At 38.9% G+C, this 22336-nt stretch overlaps 1 protein-coding gene across 4 annotated transcripts in view; it reads right to left on the bottom strand.

Moving 5' to 3' along the window:
• HCFC2 (host cell factor C2) overlaps window positions 1–22136 on the bottom strand; it is a 76530-nt gene extending 54394 nt beyond the window's left edge. For all 4 annotated transcript variants that reach the window (XM_032416213.1, XM_032416211.1, XM_032416212.1 and 1 more), the window contains exons 1-7: window positions 21930–22136; window positions 20331–20479; window positions 18812–18972; window positions 8733–8941; window positions 7846–7930; window positions 5834–5940; window positions 5536–5724 (exon numbers count right to left, since the gene is read on the bottom strand). In XM_032416213.1, coding sequence (XP_032272104.1) covers window positions 5536–5724; window positions 5834–5940; window positions 7846–7930; window positions 8733–8941; window positions 18812–18972; window positions 20331–20479; window positions 21930–22092 — 1063 coding nt within the window. In that variant the 5' untranslated portion in view covers window positions 22093–22136. The remainder of the gene's footprint in view (window positions 1–5535; window positions 5725–5833; window positions 5941–7845; window positions 7931–8732; window positions 8942–18811; window positions 18973–20330; window positions 20480–21929) is intronic.
• Window positions 22137–22336: the final 200 nt, after the last annotated feature.

The raw sequence follows: 22336 nt of genomic DNA, 5'->3' as shown, positions 1-22336 counted from the left end.
CTTTTTGTTTACCTACCATTTCAGGGAACTCACAATTCCTAAAGGAGTACATTCCATCTTTAGACAATTATATAAGAAAATTTATTCTTCTAGTGAGTTGGTATCTACAAGCTATAACTTAATCCTTATAGAACAAGTCTAATATCTATCTTTTTGTATCTTTTAGAGAAGGGGTCAGCAAACTGGCTGGCTTATGGGCTGTTTTTATAAATAAAGTTTTATTGAAACACAGCTATGCTCATTTGTTTATGTATTAGTTATGATTGCTTTCATTCTACAGCAGCAGAATTGCATAGTTATAGTAGAGACCATATGGCCTAACTACAAAGCCTAAATATTTACTATCTAGCCCTTCACAGAAAAATTTGATGACTGTGTTTTAGAGGACAAGTAAACCTAGTTCCTCCAACTATTCCCCATGTAGATTTCTCCATAATCCTATTCACAATCCAGTTTTACATTTCTTAAAGTAAGACAACCCATACAAGCAAATAATAAGAAGACAAGTCCAAGAGGTACACCACCCACATAACAGAAGTTACATGAAGAGAAAATAGAGAAAAAAGAAGGGTACAAATCAATGAAGTAAATCAAGAAAATTCCCAGAACTGAAGAACATGAGTTTCCAGACTGAAAGGGCCCACTGAGTACTCAACACAGTGGGTTAAAATTAGATGCACAAGTACATCACCATGAAATTTAAGAACAGTGGGGACAAAAAAAAAAAAAAAAATCCTGAAAGCTATCAAGGGTGAGGGGGAAGGTCACATTTAAAAAGAACAAAAATTAGAAGTGGTTTGGGTTTCTCAACAAAAAAACTAGAAGCTTGAATACAGTATAGCAATGCTTTCAAAATTTTGAAGAGTAATGACTTCCAATGTAGAATTCTATTTCCATGCAAATGGCCAAATAAGTGGAAGAAAGACTGAACATATTTCTAAACAGCGTGAAATCTCAAAATAAATTTATCACCTATGCACCCTTTTCCTGGGATGTGTTCCACAAAAAAATGAAAAAGTAAACTAAGAAAGGGAAAAATATGGGATCCAGGAAACGGGGAATCCGGCACAGGTGAGAGGCAAAAGATATCCCCAGGAAGATGATGAAGGGAGACTCCAAGATGATAGCTGGGCTCGATTTGTGGAAGACAATCATCCCAGATTGGAGCAGGAGAAATTTCTTCATGACGATGAAATTTGATAGAATATCTGATGCATCTAACCATAATGAGAGAAGATTTAAACAAATAACAGAGTATGGATTGAATTAGTGGTAGATACATACAAATCTAAAACAAACAAAAGTGACAATTATCAATCCACGGCAAATAAAAAATTGTGCAAGAAAAGTACCACAATATTCTAGATGGCTCACCTATGAACAGTGTTTATGTAGTCATAATGTAAATGAATACTCATCTAACAAAATTATGGTATAACCATATTGAGAAAATGGGGGTAGGAAAGGCGTATAGGAGAGAGGCGAGGAATGATGGGAAAAAGAGATAAATCCTTAATTTCCATAGAAGAAAGTGAGCATTTTATGTCTAAACCAAAAAAAATCAAAGTAACAATATATTCATGTTATATGGAAATACGTAAGTAAATACCAAAAGAATTGTTTAACAGAGTTGAAAGCAGATGCTTGGGAAGCAAGGAAAATGAGAGGAAGGTTGGAGCAAAGGACTGTTAATTTTCATAAAAAGCTTTATGGAATTAACCACTCTTTTATTTTTTTTTTTTAAAGATTTTATTTATTTTTATTTGAGAGAGAGAGAATGAGAGAGAGCGAGTACATGAGAGGGGGGAGGGTCAGAGGGAGAAGCAGACTCCCTGCCAAGCAGGGAGCCCGATGCGGGACTCGATCCAGGGACTCCAGGATCATGACCTGAGCCGAAGGCAGTCGCTTAACCAACTGAGCCACCCAGGTGCCCTGGAATTAACCACTCTTTTAAATATTAACAAATTCACAAAGATTAACTAAAAGTGAAAAAAGGCAAGATGAAGAGCCCTCATTTCCCCAATCCCCAAAATTCATGCCAACTTATTAAGAGGAGAAGCAAAATCTAAATTTTGACCTTATGATAGTGGTCACGATTACTTTTAGGTAGATATTCATGTCTAAAGAAAAGGTTTATGGAAAAACTGGCCATTCAGTGTCAGTAATTTTTAACCTTTTAAAGTCACAGATCCCTTAGATAATCTGTTGAAAGTGATGTATTCACTGCCAAGAAAAATTTATACACACATATTTTTCTTCCAATCTCAGAGACTAAAGTTTATCCTTGGACCTCAGGCAACAACTCCCAATTTCAAAGATGCATCAGTAAGTTGGATTTTCTATATTTCTTTCCTGCTTGCAAGTATGTGCTTCTTCCACAGAAAATGTTTAGTCTCTTAGTTGTTCCATTTATTATTTTTTCAGTTATCTTAATTTTAAAATTAAACTGTTTTTACGTTACGAAAGCAATACATGCCTCTGTAGAAAATACAGAGGAAAGAAAAACCTTTCAGAAAATGTTGAATCTCACCTTTTAGGTAACACTTTGGTACACAATGTATCCTTCCAGATTTTTGGTTATATACTTAAAAGAAACTGGAATCATAGGTATGTTTTATAATCTGCTTTTCTCATGTAACAACATACATCTCCAGATCTGATTTCTTGACTGACCTCCAGATTTATTTATATCAACTACGTATTTGATCTCCTTATTTCGAACTTAGCATAGTCTAAATGAAACTCTTAATTTTCTCCACAAACTGGTTTTCTCCTCAGTCTTCCCCATCCAAGTAAATGGAAACACCACCAAATTATTCAAGCAAAAAACTTCATCCTCCATTCCTCTCTTTGTGCCACATGCCATACCCAATTCATCAGCCAGTTCTGTCCACAAGAACTCCAAAACATCCAGAATTCATCCACTTCTCCCCATCTCTACTGGCACCACTGCAGTCTAAGACTTCTCTGACTCCTGTGAAAGCCTCCTAACTGGTCTCCCTGTGTGCACTTTTGCCCACCTACAATTTATATTCTACACAACTGCAGTGCCCATTCCAAAATGTACATCAGATCACAACACATCTCTCCTTCCAACTAATAAACTACCCTTGTACTTTATAAACAAGCTAACCTCTACCATGATGTGCGAGGCCTTACATGATCTGTCCTGCTGTCACTTCTCTAACCTCCATTCCTATGCTCTCCTTTCCATTCAGCTCAAATCTGTTCCCAAATGTGCCAAGTATTCCTATCTCAGGGCCCTTGTACTTGCTGTTCACTCTTGCTACAGTGTTTCTCCCCTGGCCTTTTCCATGGATAGCATCTTCTCTCCATTTGGATTATATCCCAAATGCCATCACATACTTTTCTAACTAGCCACTCTGAAGTTAACCCCACTTTCCCATTCCAGTCCCTCCCATCACTATCCCACTGGTCTATCTTACTATCTTCACACGCTTACCAGAAATGGAACTTATTTTGTTAATTTGTCTGATTAGTGCCCGTCATCCCTCTGCCCTCATACTCTATAAGAATATAAGTTCTTTGATATTAGGGACATTATCAGTCCCTTTCACTGCTGTAGCATTTCACTTCTCACCATGTAAAACAATTCCTGATAGACAGGTATCAATCAATATTTATTGAAAAATGGATGAGTTCCATATTTTAAAATTTTTAGTGTTGTAATACTTTTATAAAAATCTTTTTAGGGGCACCTGGGTGGCTCAGTTGGTTGGGCATCTGACTCTTGATTTTGGCTCAGGTCGTGATCTTAGGGTCGTGGGATTGAGCCCCACCTCGGGCTCCATGCTCAGCCGGGAGACTGCTTGGGATTCTCTCTCTCCCTCTCCCTCTGCCTGCCCCCCTCCCATGCTCTCTCATGCACTCTCTCTCTCTCTAAAAATAAATCTTTTTTTTTTTTTTTAAGATTTTATTTATTTGACAGAGATAGCGAGAGCAGGAACACAAGCAGGGGGAGTGGGAGAGGGAGAAGCAGGCCTCCCACCAAGCAGGGAGCCCAATGCAGGGCCCAATCCCAGGACCCTGGGACCACAACCTGAGCCGAAGGCAGACACTTAACGACTGAGCCACCCAGGCATCCCAAATAAATAAATCTTTTTAAAAAATCTTTTTATTTTGGAATACTCTTAGACTTACAGAAAAAATGCAGAGTTCCCATATACTCTTTACTGTTTCCCTTAATGCTAACATATTTGTTAAAACTAAGAAATTAACACTGGAATAATAGTATAAACTACAGACTACTCAGATTTCACCAGTTTGTGGTTTTTTTGGTTCCAATCCAATCTAGGGTACCACCTTGCATTTAGTCTTCGTGTCTCCTCAGTCTCCTCCGATTTATGACTATTTCTCACTTTCCTTGTTTTTTTAAAAGATTTTATTCCTTTATTTGAGAGAGAGCGAAAGCAAGAGATCACAGAGGGAGAGGGAGAAGCAGGGAGCCCAGTGCAGGGCTGGATCCCAGGACCCTGAGATCATGACCAGAGCCGAAAGCAGATGCTTAACTGACTGAGCCACCCACGCACCCCTCACTTTCCTTGTTTTCCATCACTTCGAAATTTTTGAAGAGCACTGTTCACATAGAATGTCTAGGATGTCCCTCAATTTGGGTTTGTTGGTAATGTTCTCACAGTTAGAATGAGGTTATGGGTTTTGCATAGAAACCTTCACCTTCAGAGGTGAAGTTTCTTCTTATCACATGATATGAGAGGCAGGGGTAAATGATTCAACATGACTATCAGTAGTGGTATTAACATTGATTGCTTGATTAAGATGGTGTTTTCCAGGTTTCTCCACTGTTAAGCTACTATTGGTCCCTTTCCATATTCTGTGCTTTGGAAGGGAGTCACTAAATCCAGTCTATACTCAAGGACAGGGAAATTAAGAAACTCTCCTGGTGGGGTACCTGGATGGCTCAGTTGTTAAGCATCTGCCTTCAGCTCAGGTCATTGTCCCATGGTCCTGGGATCGAGCACCACATCGGGCTCCCTGCTCGGCGGGAAGCCTGCTTCTCCCTCTCCCACTCCCCCTGCTTGTGTTCCTTCTCTCGCTGTCTCTCTCTCTCTGTCAAATAAATAATAAAATAAAAAATCTTTAAAAAAAAAAAAGAAACTCTCCTGAAAAAAAAAAAAGAAGGAAATTCTCCTGGAGTGGGAAGTATCTACATATAATATTTCTTCCACTCATTTTTTTTTAAAAGATTTTATTTATTTATTTGAGAGAGAGAGAGACAGTGAGAGAGGGAACACAAGTAAGGGGAGTGGGAGAGGGAGAAGCAGGCTTCCTGCTGAGCATAGAGCCCGATGCGGGGCTCGATCCCAGGACCCTGGGATCATGACCTGAGCCGAAGGCAGCCACTTAACCGACTGAGCCACCCAGGTGCCCCTCCACTCATTTTTAATTATGGAAAAGAGAGGCAGTGGCATTTACACTAAATCTCAAGAGACAGGTAGTGCTCAAGCATTTATTTACCTGAAGGAAAAATTATATTTGTTGAATACTCTTACCTACCAGTATCAAGATACCAAAGATCCTTGCAGCAAACTTGACTATTCAGTGCTTTTTTGTAGCCGTCTCTTCCACTCCAAAAATACAATCGAGTGCCAATCGCAACAGCACAGTGTCCAGCTCTTGGTCTTGGTCTTGAATTTTTTTTATCTTCCTGAGAATCTGATACTAGGGTGGTCCACTCTGCTGTATCTAAAAGATAGAAATATCCATGACTACTACATTGTCCTTAAACAACAAAACAACAAAAATTCTTTTATTAATAAATTTTATTTCAGTAAGTAACTCTTACAAGACTCACCGAGATTTAGGTAAGAAAATGAACTAGTACATCTCCATTCACAATCATGAGGTGAAGTCTCAATATTCTCCCCCTTATGTGGAACCCATCCACCAAAAATGTACATCCTGAACAACAAAAAGAGAGAATATAAAGTGTTTGATTTTTTTTTCTAAAGCTTTAATTTTTTTTTTTTTTAGATTTAAAATGCTAAGAATAGACTTAAATTTCTCAGTTGTTGACTCAAAGTTTCGGGACTATTCACTTACTTATCATGATCAAGGTAATGGGAATTAAGATAATGAATAAAGTGGTCTTCTTTGAAGAGTTTACAATTTCATGAAGCAATACAGAATCAAATTATTTCTCTCTGGCAAGTTACATAAAATGGGGAATATTTCACTTATAATACATTTGAAAATCAATATTATATATAATATACTAAGTGTACCTCAGTCAGAAAGATAGTCAAATGATCTATGACACCCAAAATCAAATTCAGAGTTGTATGCATACAGTAACCAAAGAGGATTAAGTTTCTTATAACTTTTTTTTTTTTTAAAGATTTTATTTATTTTTATTTGAGAGAGAGAGAATGAGAGAGAGCGAGTACATGAGAGGGGGGAGGGTCAGAGGGAGAAGCAGACTCCCTGCCGAGCAGGGAGCCCGATGCGGGACTCGATCCAGGGACTCCAGGATCATGACCTGAGCCGAAGGCAGTCGCTTAACCAACTGAGCCACCCAGGCGCCCGAAGTTTCTTATAACTTTGGTCACTGATGTCACTCAAATAAAAAACTTTAAACTATGTCCCTCAGGGCCCTAAGGGTTCTTGAGACATGCCTAATAGCTGCTGAAGGAGAAAGGTTTATCAGGCAGCGCTTAGGGCCCATGTGATCTCATGCCAACCAAACAAGCTCGATTTTCTATCTATTTTATATATTAAAGTTCCAATGGAAAACCACATTTTATAAAAGGGTTCTGATATTCTAAAAAAATATGCCTTATTAGGTTTTATTTATGGCTATTTTTTAAAAAAAGAACTAATGAGGTTCTAGTTGTTTCCTAAAACATTACTTATAAGAAAAAGTCCCTACACAAAGAAAATAATTAATTTCTATTTACACAATAATGCACAAATAAGAGAACTTGTTGATGATAGTAATAGCTAACTTTTATGGAGTGCTGTTTATGTACCAGGCACTGTTTGAAGCATTTCATATGTATTAATCCATTTAATCCTCAAGACAACCTTGTGAAATAGGTTTTTGTTTTTTGTTTTTTTTTAAAGATTTTATTTATTTATTTATTTGAGAGAGAGCGCAAGTGAGCAAGAGAGAGAGAGCACGAGAGCAGGGTGAGGGACAGAGAGAGATGCAGACTCCCTGCTGAGCAGGGAGCCCGATGCAGGACTCGATCCAAGGACCCTGGGATCATGACCTGAGCCGAAGGCAGATGCTTAACGACTGAGCCACCCAGGTGCCAGTGAAATAGGTTTTATTATCTGCATTTTATATGTGAGGAAATTGAGGTACAGACAGATTAAATTTCCTTGCCCCAGGTCATAAATGACAAGTACCAAAACGGAAGACTTGAATTCATGCAATCTGGTTACAGAGTTCATGTTCTGACCATAACTCTATACGAAGCTCAATCATTGAGTGTACATACTGAGTACATACCTGAGTACAAATCAAGTGCTACCAAAAATAAGTAAGACAAAACACTGAGTTAGGTGTGTCAAACCTGGCAATGGAAGCCAGTCAGTGTGACAACACTCTGCCTCACACTTATGTAATACCTACTCTGTGCAAGGCACTCTAAGAAATGTACAGAAATGTAAGAGGCAGCAGGATAAGAAAATGGAACAGTATTTTAGCTTCTATAGGCTTATTATTTTAGCTTTAGTAAACATAATCATTGTTAAATTCAATAATCTATTTCCAAGTAATTGGTAGCACCACTCTTCTTTGTATCTTTCTTAAGTTGCTTTAAAAAAAAAAGTGAAAAAAAAAAGAAAAAAAAACCACCATACTTGTTTCCTATAACACTGGCTGTGTGAAGGCTTCGTGGGAGTGGCACTGTCCCTTTAGTTTCTGGTTTTGACCAAGACATAGTTTCTAGAAGTAAAAATAAGTATATTAGCAATTTGGTTTAATAATAGTAAATTACCTCATCTTGCAGAATTTTAAAAAATATAACAAAAAAGGACTTACCAAAAAGAAGCAAAAATGTTTCAAAACCATTACTTGAACTTCATCTTAAAATAAACATTTCCAGCTGACATAAATAGCCAATTACAGTAATCTATTTACAGTTGAATGTTAGCATTTGTAATGGACAAGTGTATTTAGGTGCCACCAATTTTGGATTAAAACCAGATTAGGGATTTTAACATTTTAAGTAAGAAGACACTGTGTAGAAGATAGTCAAAAGTGAAAGGCACACCTACCCTCCATTCACTCACTCCTAGGATCCCCTTAAAAAGAGCGAGCCACGGTTTTTTCCACTGACCAGCAATAACGTTACTAATGCTACATTTCCTGTAGACAAAGTAACCATATAAATTTGATCATCCCCAAGTAGGACACTTTACAGAGTGATAATTGGTACTATTGGTAATTACACAGGACAATAAGCATAAATCAGGGCCCTCTCAGGCAAACCACGACATATGGCGACCCTATTTATAAGGAGCACAGGAGAGTTAGTATCATAAATCAAACATTCATTTGTTTAACTTCATTGATCAGCCACCATTTGCATCACATCTCAGCTGTCCCAGAGCTGGCTATAAGTGCCTTCTATAAATCTAACTGTAACTCAATAAATGCTGTAACCAAAAATATTTTTCAAAAGCGATTTTTACATTTGCTTTTATCAATCATAACCAATTCCTGAGCCTGAATCAAGTAAGCTTACCTAAGTCAAGTTGCCATAGATCATCCAGGCGAGCACCACACATTCCACCAAAGACATACATTTTAGGACTTCCAGAATCTTTTTTGCAGTATATGACAGCTGTGTGGGATTCTCTTGGAGAAGGCACAATTCCTTTAGTCACTGGAATGCTCCAACCCACAACACCAGAACCATGCTGTAGCTCCAACTCATAGAAATCATTCAAATATCTAGGATATCATGAAATAAATGAAAACATTAATATAATATATACCTTTTATTTGATTTTTGTTTCTATTTATAAAGATAATCTATGCTTACTGTGAAAAATTCATTTACTACCAAAAAGCATTAGGAGAGCAAAAACCCCATTCCTCATTCTTTTAACATGTAATTATCAAATACTACTGTGTATCAAGTACTCTTCTGGGGATCAGTAATGAACAGAAGAGATTTTTAAAAAATTCCTGCCATCATTTAACCAACACTGTTGTCCACAACAACTGTGATTGTTTCAAAACATAGCTGCAAATTCTGACACTCTTCCCATCAGGACGTAGGATCTACATGTTGGTCCCCACTCGCGATTCTGGGCAAGCCCGTGACTGCTTCGACTAGAGTATGGTGAAATGACACTGAGTGACTTCCGAGGCTTGGTCACAGAAGGCTAATGCAGCTTCAGTACAGAACACTTGTTCTTGGAATCCTGAAGCACCATGTAAGTCAAACTGCCACAAAAACCCCATGTGGAGCAGCACATATAGGCATGTAGGAGGACGGCCCCAGTTCAGTCCATCCTTCAGTCATCCCAGTGGAGGCACCAGATATGGGAGTGGCCATTCAAGCCTTCCCATCTCAGGGCCTAGCCATCACTGCTGTGTCCTGTCTGAATTCCTGATGCAGAGAATCCCTGAACATAATAAATCATTGTTATTTTGCACTGCTAACTTTTGGAGGAGTTTATTACATGGTACTAGATAATCAGGACAATCACTACTGGCAATAATTGGTAAATACTCTTTCTGACCTCTCTCTATGAACATCCACATATGTATAAATGAGACATATTACAAATGTTGCTTTGCAACTTTTTTTCTTTTAAAACTTTCACTCTATAATGTCATAGCAGTGCCCTACATAGCTTTTTTTTTTTAAACTCTACAAACTGGTATTAAACTTTTCATCTGTGACATGATGTTTTCAATGTTTTGAGCAAAATAACTTTTATAGGAATATATTTCCTATCAAATTATTACTCAAATATGAGAGCAAAATTAAAACACTTTAGGACATATAAAACTTCAAAGTTTAGGGGCTCCTGGGTGGCACAGTTGGTTAAGCATCCGATTCCTGATTTCAGCTCAGGTTATGATCTCAGGGTCATGGGATCGGGCCTGCATTGGCCTCTGTGCTCAGCACAGAGTCTGCTTGAGACTCTCTCTCCCTCTGCCCCTCCCCCATCAAATAAATAAATCTTAAAAAAAAACAAAAAAACTTCAAAGTTTAGCCATAAAATTGTTTTGGTAAAAAACGATTCTAGATGTTATTCCAGAAAAGTAAGAAATCCAGGAAAAATACACTGAATAAGAGAAATGGTAGTACAAAGAAACCAGTAATTTATAATATACTTAAAATGAGGTTTATTTTTTAAGATTTTTAAAAATTTATTTATTTGACAGAGAGAGAGAACACACAAGCAGGGGGAGTGGCGGGCAGAGGGAGAAGGAGAAGCAGGCTGACGCGGGGCTCAATCCCAGGACCCCAGAATCACGACCTGAGCCGAAGGCAGATGCTTAACTGACTGAACCACCCAGATGCCCCTAAATTGACCTTTATAAGTATGGTTGTGAGATCTAAATAATCACTAAGAAAGACTGACCAAAAAACTAACTTATTAGCATTATTATAATCTGGAATGAGATTCAAGAATACATGGAAAATACGGGAAAAGCAAAGGAAGGTAAAGACAGTAATCTATTCTCAAAGATGACAAGATCCTTTCAGTTTAAATGTACGTGATAATTTCTGAGCAACCAAGGCGAGCACAGAATTAGCATGTGTAACTTTCAAATCTTTAGAAGGAAAGAAAAAAACAGTAAATCAAGAAAAAGTAAGGAAAAGGAAAAATAAGCAAAGCATAGTCTATAGAAAGCAGTTAATAAGATGGTTAGGGGAAAAAACACTACAAAACAATGTCAAAAGAAAGATAAACTATAAATAGAAATTTGGTACACATCACAGAAAAAGATAAAATTTTCTTAATGTAAAATTTTCCTACAAGATCAAGATTATAACCAATCACACAACAGATACAAATAAAAGGATATAAACTGACAGTTCACAGAATGAGAAATAAAAATTGTATAAATGTGGGCGCCTGGGTGGCTCAGTTGGTTAAGCGACTGCCTTCGGCTCAGGTCATGATCCTGGAGTCCCGGGATCAAGTCCCGCATTGGGCTCCTTGCTCAGCGAGGAGTCTGCTTCTCCCTCTGACCCTCCCCCCCTCATGCTCTCTCTCTCTCTCATTCTCTCTCTCAAATAAATAAATAAAATCTTTAAAAAAAAATTGCATAAATGTGTATGTACACACACAGAGACACAGATAAACAAACACACATACACATATATACACAAATGTTCAACCTTGCTATGATTTTTAAAAATCTAGCAAAGGCAGGGGGCTGGGGGTGGAGAAGGAACAACAAGCAGAATAAATGGAAAACATAAAATACAAAGGCAGGAAAAAACTTCTCTATTAGGGGACAAAGTCTCTTGGGGGCAGGAAGTCTGTAAGAAAAACAAAATAAGGGGCGCCTGGGTGGCTCAGTCATTAAGCATCTGCTTTCAGCTCAGGTCATGGTCCCAGGGTCCTGGGATCGAGCCCCGCATCGGGCTCCCTGCTCAGCGGGAAGCCTGCTTCTCCCTCTCCCACTCCCCCTGCTTGTGTTCCCTCTCTTGCTGTCTCTTTCAAATAAATAAATAAAAATTAAAAAAAAAAAAAAAAAATAAAAGAACAAAGTTGGGGGCATCATGTTGCCCGATTTCAAGTTATATTACAAAGTAGTGATCACCAAGACAGCATGGTACTGGCACAAAAACAGACATAGACCAATGGAACAGGACAGAGAGCCCAGATATGGACCCTCAACTCTATGGTCAAATAATCTTCAACAAAGCAGGAAAAAATATGCAATGGAAAAAAGACAGTCTCTTCAATAAATGGTGCTGGGAAAATTGGACAGCCACATGCAGAAGAATGAAACTCGACCATTCTCTAACACCATACACAAAGATAAACTCAAAATGGATGAAAGACCTCAATGTGAGACAGGAATCCATCAAAATCCTAGAGGAGAACATAGGCAATAACCTCTTTGACATCAGCCACAGCAACTTCTTTCAAGATACATCTCCAAAAGCTAGTGAAACAAAAGCAAAAATGAACTTTTGGGACTTCATCAAGATAAAAAGCTTCTGCACAGCAAAGGAAACAGTCAACAAAACAAAGAGGCAACCCACAGAATGGGAGATCTTTGCAAATGACACTACCGATAAAGGGCTGGTATCCAAGATCTATAAAGAACTTCTCAAACTCAACACCCAAAAAACAAATAATCAAGTCAAAAAATGGGCAGAAGACATGAATAGACACTTCTCTGAAGAAGATATACAAATGGCTAACAGACACATGAAAAAATGTTCATCATCATTAGCCATCAGGGAAATCCAAATCAAAACCACATTGAGATACCACCTTATACCAGTTAGAATGGCAAAAATGGACAGGGCAAGAAACAACAAATGTTGGAGAGGTTGTGGAGAAAGGGGAACCCTCTTACACTGTTGGTGGGAATGCAAGTTGGTACAGCCACTTTGGAAAACAGTGTGGAGGTGCCTCAAAAAATTAAATATAGAGCTACCATATGACCCAGCAATTGCACTACTGGGTATTTACTCCAAAGACACAGATGTAGTGAAAAGAAGGGCCATATGCACCCCAATGTTCATAGCAGCAATGTCCGCAATAGCCAAACTGTGGAAAGAGCTGAGATGTCCTTCAACAGATGAATGGATAAAGAAGATGTGGTCCATATATACAATGGAATATTACTCAGCCATCAGAAAGGATGAATACCCAACTTTTACATCAACATGGATGGGACTGGAGGAGATTATGCTAAGTGAAATAAGTCAAGCAGAGAAAGTCAATTATCATATGGTTTCACTTATTTGTGGAACATAAGGAATAGCATGGAGGACATTAGGAGAGGAAGGGAAAAATGAAGGGGGGGAAATCAGAGGGAGAGATGAACCATGAAAGACTATGGACTCTGAGAAACAAACTGAGGGTTTTAGAGGGGAGGGAGGTGGGGGGATGGGTTAGCCCGGTGATGGGTATTAAGGAGGGCACATACTGCATGGAGCACTGGATGTTATATGAAAACAATGAATCGTGAATCACCACATCAAAAACTAATGATGTATTGTATGGTGACTAACATAACATAATAAAATAAAATTAAAAAAAAAAAAGAACCCTGAAACCAGGGTGCCTGGGTGGCTCAGTTGGTTAAGTGTCTGCCTTTGGCTCAGGTCATGATCTCAGGAGCCTGGGATCAAGTCCCACATCCAGCTCCCTGCTCCACAAGGAGTCTGCTTCTCCCACTGACCCTCCCCCCACTCATTCTCTCTCTCACTCTCTCTCTCAAATAAATAAAATCTAAAAATTAAAAAAGTTTAAAAAACCCTGAAACCAGCTATAAGCAATTAACAGCTATGATAATATCAAAACTATTTGACAACTGATGTGGCATAGACTTACACAGATCAGAATGGATGCCAGCCAGTAAGCTATACCAGTTAATACTGGTCAACTGTTAGTCCTATTTACAAAAGATAAGTCTACAACAAAATAATACACACAGATTGAAAAGTAGATATACAAGAAACAAACAATAAATTCACAATCACACTGGAAGATTTTAACATGTCATTCAGAAGTTGATATGATCTAGACTCACAGAATAAAAAAGCTTCAAATAATAATTTAAAACAGTGATTTAATAAAAGAACCTTGGACCCAAACAACCAAGAACTTACAATCTTTATGAACACCTATGGAATAATCACAAAAACTCATGATTGACATACACCACAAAGATAATCTTCAAAAAGGAGAAACCCCATAGACCACATATTTTTTAACACAATATAATAAAGCTACATATTAGCAACAATAACAAAACCTTCCATTTGGAAATTTTTACAAATTTATGCCAAATTATTTTTGGGTTAAAGAGAAAATAAAAAATAATGACAATAAGCACTATTTACCAAAACCTATGGAATATGGCCAAAGCCATAATCAGAGGAAAATGTGTAGCATTTATTAGAAAATAACACTGAAAACAAATAAATTAATAGGCATTCAAATTACTAGAAGTTACAAAAAAGTTAGAAAAGGTACCAAAACTATTAAAAGTTTAAAAGAAGTTAGAAAAAAGGAAAAATTTAGTCTATGGCCATACCACCCTGAACGCACCTGATCTCGTCTGATCTCGGAAGCTAAGCAGGGTCGGGCCTGGTTAGTACTTGGATGGGAGAAAAAAGGAAAAATTTAAAGAAATGGAATAAAGAAAACAAGTGAAAAACAAAAATAAATCAATAAAACTAAAAAATGGTTCTTTGAAACCACCAAACCACTCACGAGTCTGATTAGAGAAAAGACAACATACACTTATAAATGAGAAAAGAGATGTGACTACAGATACAGAGATTTTAAAGATATACAGAGAATTGTCTTATAATTTTTATTAAAAAATGTAAAAATCTAAATGAAATGGGTGATTTTTCAAGGAAAACATAAATTACCAAATGATTCAACAGAAAGTAGAAAAATCTAAATAAATCCATAACTATAAGAGATATTGAAAAGTTAGGCAAAGATCATCTTCCTAAATTATACCAATCTCAGACAATTATGGGAAATTTCTACTAAATATTCAAGAAATTATGTTATTTAAGCATAATAAAAGATGGAAAGTTTCCCATAAACTCAGAACACAGCCCTGATTATGTTCCCCGGAATAACAGAATCCTGATACTCAAATCAGATTAGAATAGGACCCCACTACCCCAAATAAAGTCAATATAGGAAAAATCACTAGTGACTATAGAATAAATGTTAGCAAAATGAATTCGGCAAAGTATGAAAAGAACACTGTAATGCAACAAACTGGGGTTTAACTACAAATAAAAAGATGGCTTATATTTCAGAACCTAATAATATAATTCACACAATTAATGGATAAAAGCAAAGAAATAGTAAGTTCATTTCTATGTCTGAAATGAATATGAACATCCATTTTTGGTTAAAAAGAGAGAAAAAAAACTAATCAGCAAACTAGAAATTTTTAAAAACTTCCTTAATCTGATAAGGCAAATACTAGAAACCTATAGCAAACATCACAATTAATGACAGAAAGGTAAATATATTAATGAAACAGAATAGAGTCTTGAACAAGAGTCGACAAACATTTTCTGTAAAAAGCTAGACAGTAAATATCTTAGGCTATGGAAGCTATAAGGTCTGTCACAACTACTCAACTTTGCTCCTTCCTTTTTTTTTTTTTAAGATTTTATTTATTTATTTATTTGAGAGAGAAAGAGAGCATGAGAGAGCACAAGAGGTGGAGAGGGAGAAGCAGGCTGCCCATGGAGCAGGTAGCCCAACGTGGGCCTTGATCCCAGGACCCTGGGATCATGACCTGAGCCAAAGGCAGCCACTTAACTGACTGAGCCACCCAGGCACCCCTCAACTTTGCTCTTTTAATATGAAAGCAGCCAGAGACAACATGTAAATGAATGGGCATGGCTGTGTTTCAATAAAACTTTATTAATAAAGACAGGTAGCTAGCAGGCCAAATTTGTCCCACAGAGTGTAGTTCATAACCCCTTGTCCTGAAAGCCTAGAAAAAGACTCATTTATATGAGGCTTAAGATATGATAGAGATGGGACTTAAAATCAGTGAGGAAAAAAATGGCTTATTTAATAAATGGTGGTGGAGAACTGGAAATCCATTATGAAGAAAAAGTAAAAATCCTCATACTAGTCACAAAAATATATTCTAAATCTATTAATATTTTAAACATATAATATTTTAAACATAAAGCTGTGAATGTACTAGATAGTTGTGGGGTAGAAGAATCTTCCTAAGCAGAAAGCAATAAAAGAAAAATATTGTCAAACCTGACAAAACAAAAATGAAAACCCTTTTAAAAAAGACAAACAGAAGACTTGGAAAAATATGAATTATGGTGATGGATACGCAACACAGTAAATTGACTAAAGTCATTGAATTGTATGTATAAAAAGGATGAATTTTATGGTATATAATTTATAGTTTAATTATTTAAAAAGGAAAAATGAAAAGGATATGAACAATTTCAGAAAAGGAATTGCAAGTGTCCAATAAGCATAGTTAATCAAGCTCTTTGCCAGTTTTTTAAAAAGATTTTATTTATTTATTTATATTAGATAGAGAACAAGAGTGCACACACACACACGGGTGGGGAGGAGTAGAGCGGGTAGGAGAGGATAAGCAGACTGCGCTGAGCCTGCAGCCCAACATGGGGCTGGATCTCATGACCCTGAGATCATGACCTGAGCCAAAATCAAGAGTTGGACACAACTACCTGAGCCACCCATGTGCCCCAGTCATTACCAGTTTTTTTTTTAACATTTTATTTATTTATTTGACAGAAAGAGTGAGAGAGCACAAACGGGGAGCAGTAGAAGAGGGAGAAGTAGGCTCCCCGCCAAGCAGGGAGCCCGATGCGGGGCTTGATCCCAGGATCCTGGGATCATGACCTGAGCCAAAGGCAGACGCTTAACCATATGAGCCACCCAGACACTGCTCAGTACCAGTTTTTAAAAAATCAAAATAAATTCATGAAATGCATTTCACCTATTAGTTTGGCAAAAATTAAGAAGAGTGAGACAATTCAATATTGTTAAGGGTGTAGACTGTAACCGTACACTGTTATTAGGAATATAAAATGGTTGTCTCTTTGGAGGTTGATTCAGGAATATCTAACAAACTTGAATGTAAATACCCTTGACCTCCCTCCCACCGATTCCATTTACAAGTACAAATCCTACAAAAATTGGGGCGCCTGGGTTGCTCAGTCGTTAAGCATGTGACTTTTGATTTCGGCTCAGGTCATGATCTCAGGATCATGAGATCAAGCCCTGTGACCAGCTCCATGCTATGCATGGAGCCTGCTGATGATTCTCTCTCCCTCTCCCTCTGCCCAACCCCCCCCAACCCTCACTCGCTCTTTCTCTCTCTAAAAAAACAAAAACAACAGAAACAAAATAGTTATACCTGTGCAAAGATGGTAATAGCAAAAAAGTGGAAATATTTAAATGTCTACCAGTACGGGAATGATTAAGTAATCTGCATAATTCAGACTACTTTTCAGCCATTAAAAAAAAAATAAGGTCAATTTTTATCTATTGCCCTAAAAGATCTCAAAGACATACTGTTAAAGGAAAAACAAACAACAAAAACAAACAGGTAAACACCCAAAGTTGCAAAGCAAAAAGAAAGATCCCAATTCCATAAAAGAGAATACATGTCTGTGTAGGATCAGATCAACCTTCCCCACCTCCCCTCTCCTGCTAGGCAGAACACTCAGTCCTCGATTGCTGACCAAAATGAAATGTGAACAGAAATGAATCTGCTAGTTTTAACCAGAGGCTTTCAAAAGCACCGCATCTATCTATTTGCTCCCTCAAGCAGCATAAACTTGAGAACCTTGCCCATTATACACAATAACCTAAAAAAAAGCTGACTAATATATGTTACATGAAAAAGGTTCTAAAAGATACATATCAAATTGAATTATGTGTTTGCCTGTGTTGGAGGACAGTGATGCCGTAAGAAAGAACTTCACATACTTTCTAATTTCTTGCACTTTTACAAGTCTGTATCTAGAAAAATCTGTTTAATGTAAAAATGAAAAAGACATGTGCCAGAAGTAAAAGTATCTGGACTAGTATGGCGGGATAAATTTTTTTCCTTTTCTCCAGTTTCCAAGTTTACCATGATGTTTTAGTATGTGTCATTTTTTTTTTAGTTTTTTTTTTTAAGATTTTATTTATTCATTTGAGACACAGAGATACAGAGAGAGAGAAAGCATGAGCAGGGAGAGAGGCAGAGGGAGAGGGAGAAGCAGGCTCCTCGCTGAGCCAGGATCCTGGGATCATGACCTGAGCTGAAGGCAGACGCTTAACCGTCTAAGCCACCCAGGCACCCCTAGTATGTGTCATTTTTTAAAGCTTGGAAAAGACAAAAAAGCTAAGACTCTAACATCAATGTAATGTAGGTACTATATTGATGGCAACCTGCAAGTACTTTGAAAATGATGCCAACGATCTTATTTAGCCATCAGAATGACACTGAAATGTAGATATTTAATCACTTCCATTTCACAGTCAAGGAAAACAGGATTAGATTTAAAGGACACACATGGTAAACAGTGAATCAGAAAACTGCCTTTTGGACTCTAAATCTCCAAATCCTGAGTGCTATAATGACAATGTGATCAAAACACTATGCAAAAAAAATGAGGTAGTGATTAGTTCTGTTTGGAAAAAGGAGACAGTTGGTTCAAAAAGTATTTGCTTGTGTGAACCACTGTAACAGCTTCCTGTATGAAAAGTGGATACTTCATTTTATAGTGAGATTTTTGTCACCAAATTCTCAGAGGCATCTAATTTGAAAACAACCATTTGTTACTTTTTGTTATCATTTATGACAAGTGAAATACATTATGGCCCAATATATACAAATAGGTTGCTATAAGCAGTTATATTAATAGCATTTAATAAGATGATTTCTGATTAGAAAAGGCATAGTTTTGAAAACATATATTCCAGGGACTAAGGAAAATACAATTGCACACAAATTTGTTCATTGTTAGGTAAATGTAAAAGGCTAAGTTTCATTCCTTTTAATAACTGAAAATGGTAGAAATTAAATGTTCTTAATCTAAGTCATAAAATAAACATTTGGTCCAAAAAAGAATCAGCATACCTGGGAACATTATTGTTTGAATCTTCACTTTCATTTGCCAGACCACCAAACAAATAGCATTTGTTACCATATAAAGAGAAGCTATGTCCAAGCCGAGGACAAGGAGGTAAACCAGAAGAAGGGGGGTGGGGTTTCACTTTTTTCCATAACCAACGACTTGCCTAAAAAAGAGCATAAATACAATCAGACAATATCAAGAAAGCATTCCTATATTGTCCATAGTATAACATCATACCAATACATTTTAATCAAAATCCAATCAGAAGGCTCCAATAAGCTATTCCAGGGACAAATGACAAGTAAACAGGTAATTTCTGGAACTAAAATAAACATTGTAACAGAAATTCAGTCTAGTCTTCCTGGGGCGCCTGGGTGGCTCAGTCGGTTAAGAGTCCAACTCTTGATTTCAGCTCAGGGGCATGGGGGCCCAGTGTGGAGCCTGCTCAAGATCTCTCTCTTCCTCTCCCTCTGCCCCTCTGTCCCCACCCAAAAAAGGGAAAGAAAGTCAGTCTAGTCTTACATATTCACAGCTTTCCTCAACAGCAACCTAAGCTCATAGTAATAAACACCAGTAATTCAAAAATATTTTTCAAATGAAAAATTAAATATACACAGCTTTAAGATTAAATGAAATTTATATAGTCTTACTTTCTGAAATTAGGTAATCCATAGATAGTTTGTATTTCAACCTTTAAATAAGCATAAATAATGATCATTTAACAAACCAACCTCCAAAACTTATGCTCTGGCTATGGATGTTCTATTTATCTAAAACTATTTGTTTATGAATAGGTATAATTCACCTATACCTCTCAATTAGCAGATGTCCTCATGATAACAACCCTGTGAACATATGCACAGTTCAGAAATAAAAGTCATTTAAGGGCAGGCGGCCGGTTAGCTCAGTTGGTTAAAAGTCATTTAAGGGCTGTCATAGAGGGCTCTGAGTGTAGTTTAACAGAATCAAATTTATAAAGGACATATGAAATTGTACACTTTTTTTGTATGTATTGCCGGGGCGGGGGGGGGGGGGGTGTTTATTAGTGTGAGGGTAACAATCTCTATAACGAAGGCAAAGGTTTGCAAAGTATGGTCTGGGGACCAGCATCAGCACATGGGAACTTGGAAGGAATGCCAGGGGTGAGGCCCCACACCAGACAATACTGATTCAGAAACTCTGGGGGCAGGGCCCAGCAATCTGTGTTTTCACAAGCCCTCAGATGCTTCTGTTGCTGCTAAAATTGAAGAACTAAGATACAAAAACCTAAACATGTAACATATATAACTGATGCTAAGTAACAGATATCTTAATGTTACAACTGTTACACTGGGTATTGAAAAAAGACTTACATTAGAAACTCTGGCTTTTTAGTGAAGTGGAAACATTTTCCTTGAAGCTATAAAATGTGAAGCTCATACTATTTTAAATATGTAATGAAATATTTTGCAATCTTTCAAAGAATTAGGAGCAATATCATTATTAAAGCTGCACATTGAGATAAATTTGAAATACACTTACTTGCAACTCATATAACTCATTGCTGTATCTTCCATATTCAACCATTCCCCCAAATACTAGTATTCTGGTACCATCACAGACAAATCCATGGGCAGCGCAACCTGGAGGGATGTCTCCTCTAACAGCAGGTAGGAACCACTGATTTGTAACTAGTTGCCAAAATAAAATTAAAACCAATTATAATAAACAGTTACCACAAACTATGAGTATTTGTATTTATCATCTGTATCAGTGGTTATTGGAGATTGGAGATGACTTTGCCCCCAGGAGCAAACTAAAAATGTGTAGCTGTCTAACTGGAGGGAGGGGAGAGATGCTAATGGCAACTAGTGGGTAGAGACTAGAGAAGCTGCCAAACACCTTACAATACACAGCGCATGCTCTTACAACAAATAATTCTCTGGTTCAAAGTGGCAATACCGGTTGAAAAACCCTGATCTGTATAATTTAATTCTTACCAAAACCCTACTTGGTGAGTATCATCATCTCTATTTTACAAGTGAAAATCTGACATTTAAGTTTGGTAACTTTAGCGATGACCCTGGGCAACTGGCAGAGCAAAATTCAAACCAGGTCTAACTTATTCTAAAGCCAGGATTTTTACACTATACCAAATTGTCAAGTAACTTTTAAACTATATATTAGAGTGCCAGGAGGAGGACAGGGTGAAAAAATGAAATTCCTCCTACGCCACTATTTTATTAACCTTAAAATGAACACTATGATTAAGTTATTTGGTCAAAGTCATTGATCATGACATAGACCCAAAATTCAGTAATTAGCCTTACACTATCCTCTTGATAGCCGGCACATTTACAAGTTGGGGAAAATGAAATTCCACCCTCCTTTCTATCCCGAGGCACTCAAAGGCAGGGCCTCGCCGGCCAGGGGCACTTGTGATTTGTAGCGGTGCTGAAGCTGACAGTCCTCTTTCCGAGAGCGCTGCACAGCCGAGCTTCAGCACACCCACCCAACTATGCAGAGACAGGCGCCGGTCTCACCAACGAACCACTTCCCCGCCAGTTAAGAGGGTTACCAGTGGGGTAAAAATCTTGACTGCCACCTGCCAGATACGGGGTTGTATTTGGGGTGAAAGTACCAGGCCTTTCGTTTTCCCTCCTCACCACCCCTCAGCCCTCCCCCTGCCCCGATTCGTTTCCTCCTAAGGAAAGACCGCAGGCAAAGACGAGAATGGCCCGGAGCAGCTTGGGTTTGGAGCTGGTTTTGGTTTTTGACAGGGGAGGGATCTCGGACCCCCGGAGTGGGAAAGACTTAGGGAAGAGGCCCTGGCGGGTGGAAATGGTCTCTCTCTTGCCTACGTCCGCCCGCAGGGCTGGGGAGAGGGGTCCGGGAGCGCCTGCCTGAGGGCCGGCGCGCCCCGCTCCGGGCCCGGTTCTGCCCCGCGGGCCCTGGGGAAACGGAGCTGCCACCAAAGACACTGCGGAACCCCGGCCGCCCGTCCGAGCCACACTCCCAGCTGCCCGCCCGAAGATGCAGTGACCCGGCGGTGACAGCTGTCAGGGCCTCGGCCGCCGCCTCGCCTCCCCTCCCCCTCCGCGGCTCCCACAGGCGGGGCCGTAGAGCCGCCGCCGCGCCTACCCGTGTTGTAGACGTGCAGCTCGTCCGCGATGCCCTCGTTGCCCCCTCCAAAGATGATCATCAGCTCCCGGATGGCCACGGCCCGGTGTCCGTGCCGGGCGCGGGGGACCGGCCCCGTGAAGGAGGAAACCCGCCTCCAGTTGAGGAGGCTGGGAGCCGCCATCTTCCCAACCCCCGCCCCTCTGCCCACAATGCACCGCGCCCGCTCCGGCGCCGCCGCTCCCGGGGGAGGGCGGGGACCCGCCTCCAGCTGTGCGCCGGGGGTGGGGGGGTCACGTGACCGCGGGCGTCCCGGGCGAGGCTGGAGGCCGGCGGAGAGCCGAGGGGTCCCGGGAAGGGAGCCCCGCCCTCAGCCCCGGGCATAACGTCCAGGCCTGGCACCCTGGGCAACGGGCCTTGGGGTGTAA

Source organism: Phoca vitulina, unplaced genomic scaffold (assembly GCF_004348235.1).
Source record: "Phoca vitulina isolate PV1807 unplaced genomic scaffold, GSC_HSeal_1.0 scaffold19, whole genome shotgun sequence".
Classification (NCBI taxonomy): domain Eukaryota; kingdom Metazoa; phylum Chordata; class Mammalia; order Carnivora; family Phocidae; genus Phoca; species Phoca vitulina.
The sequence above is the reverse complement of the archived record's forward strand: the minus strand, read 5'-3'. Positions and strand labels throughout refer to the sequence as shown.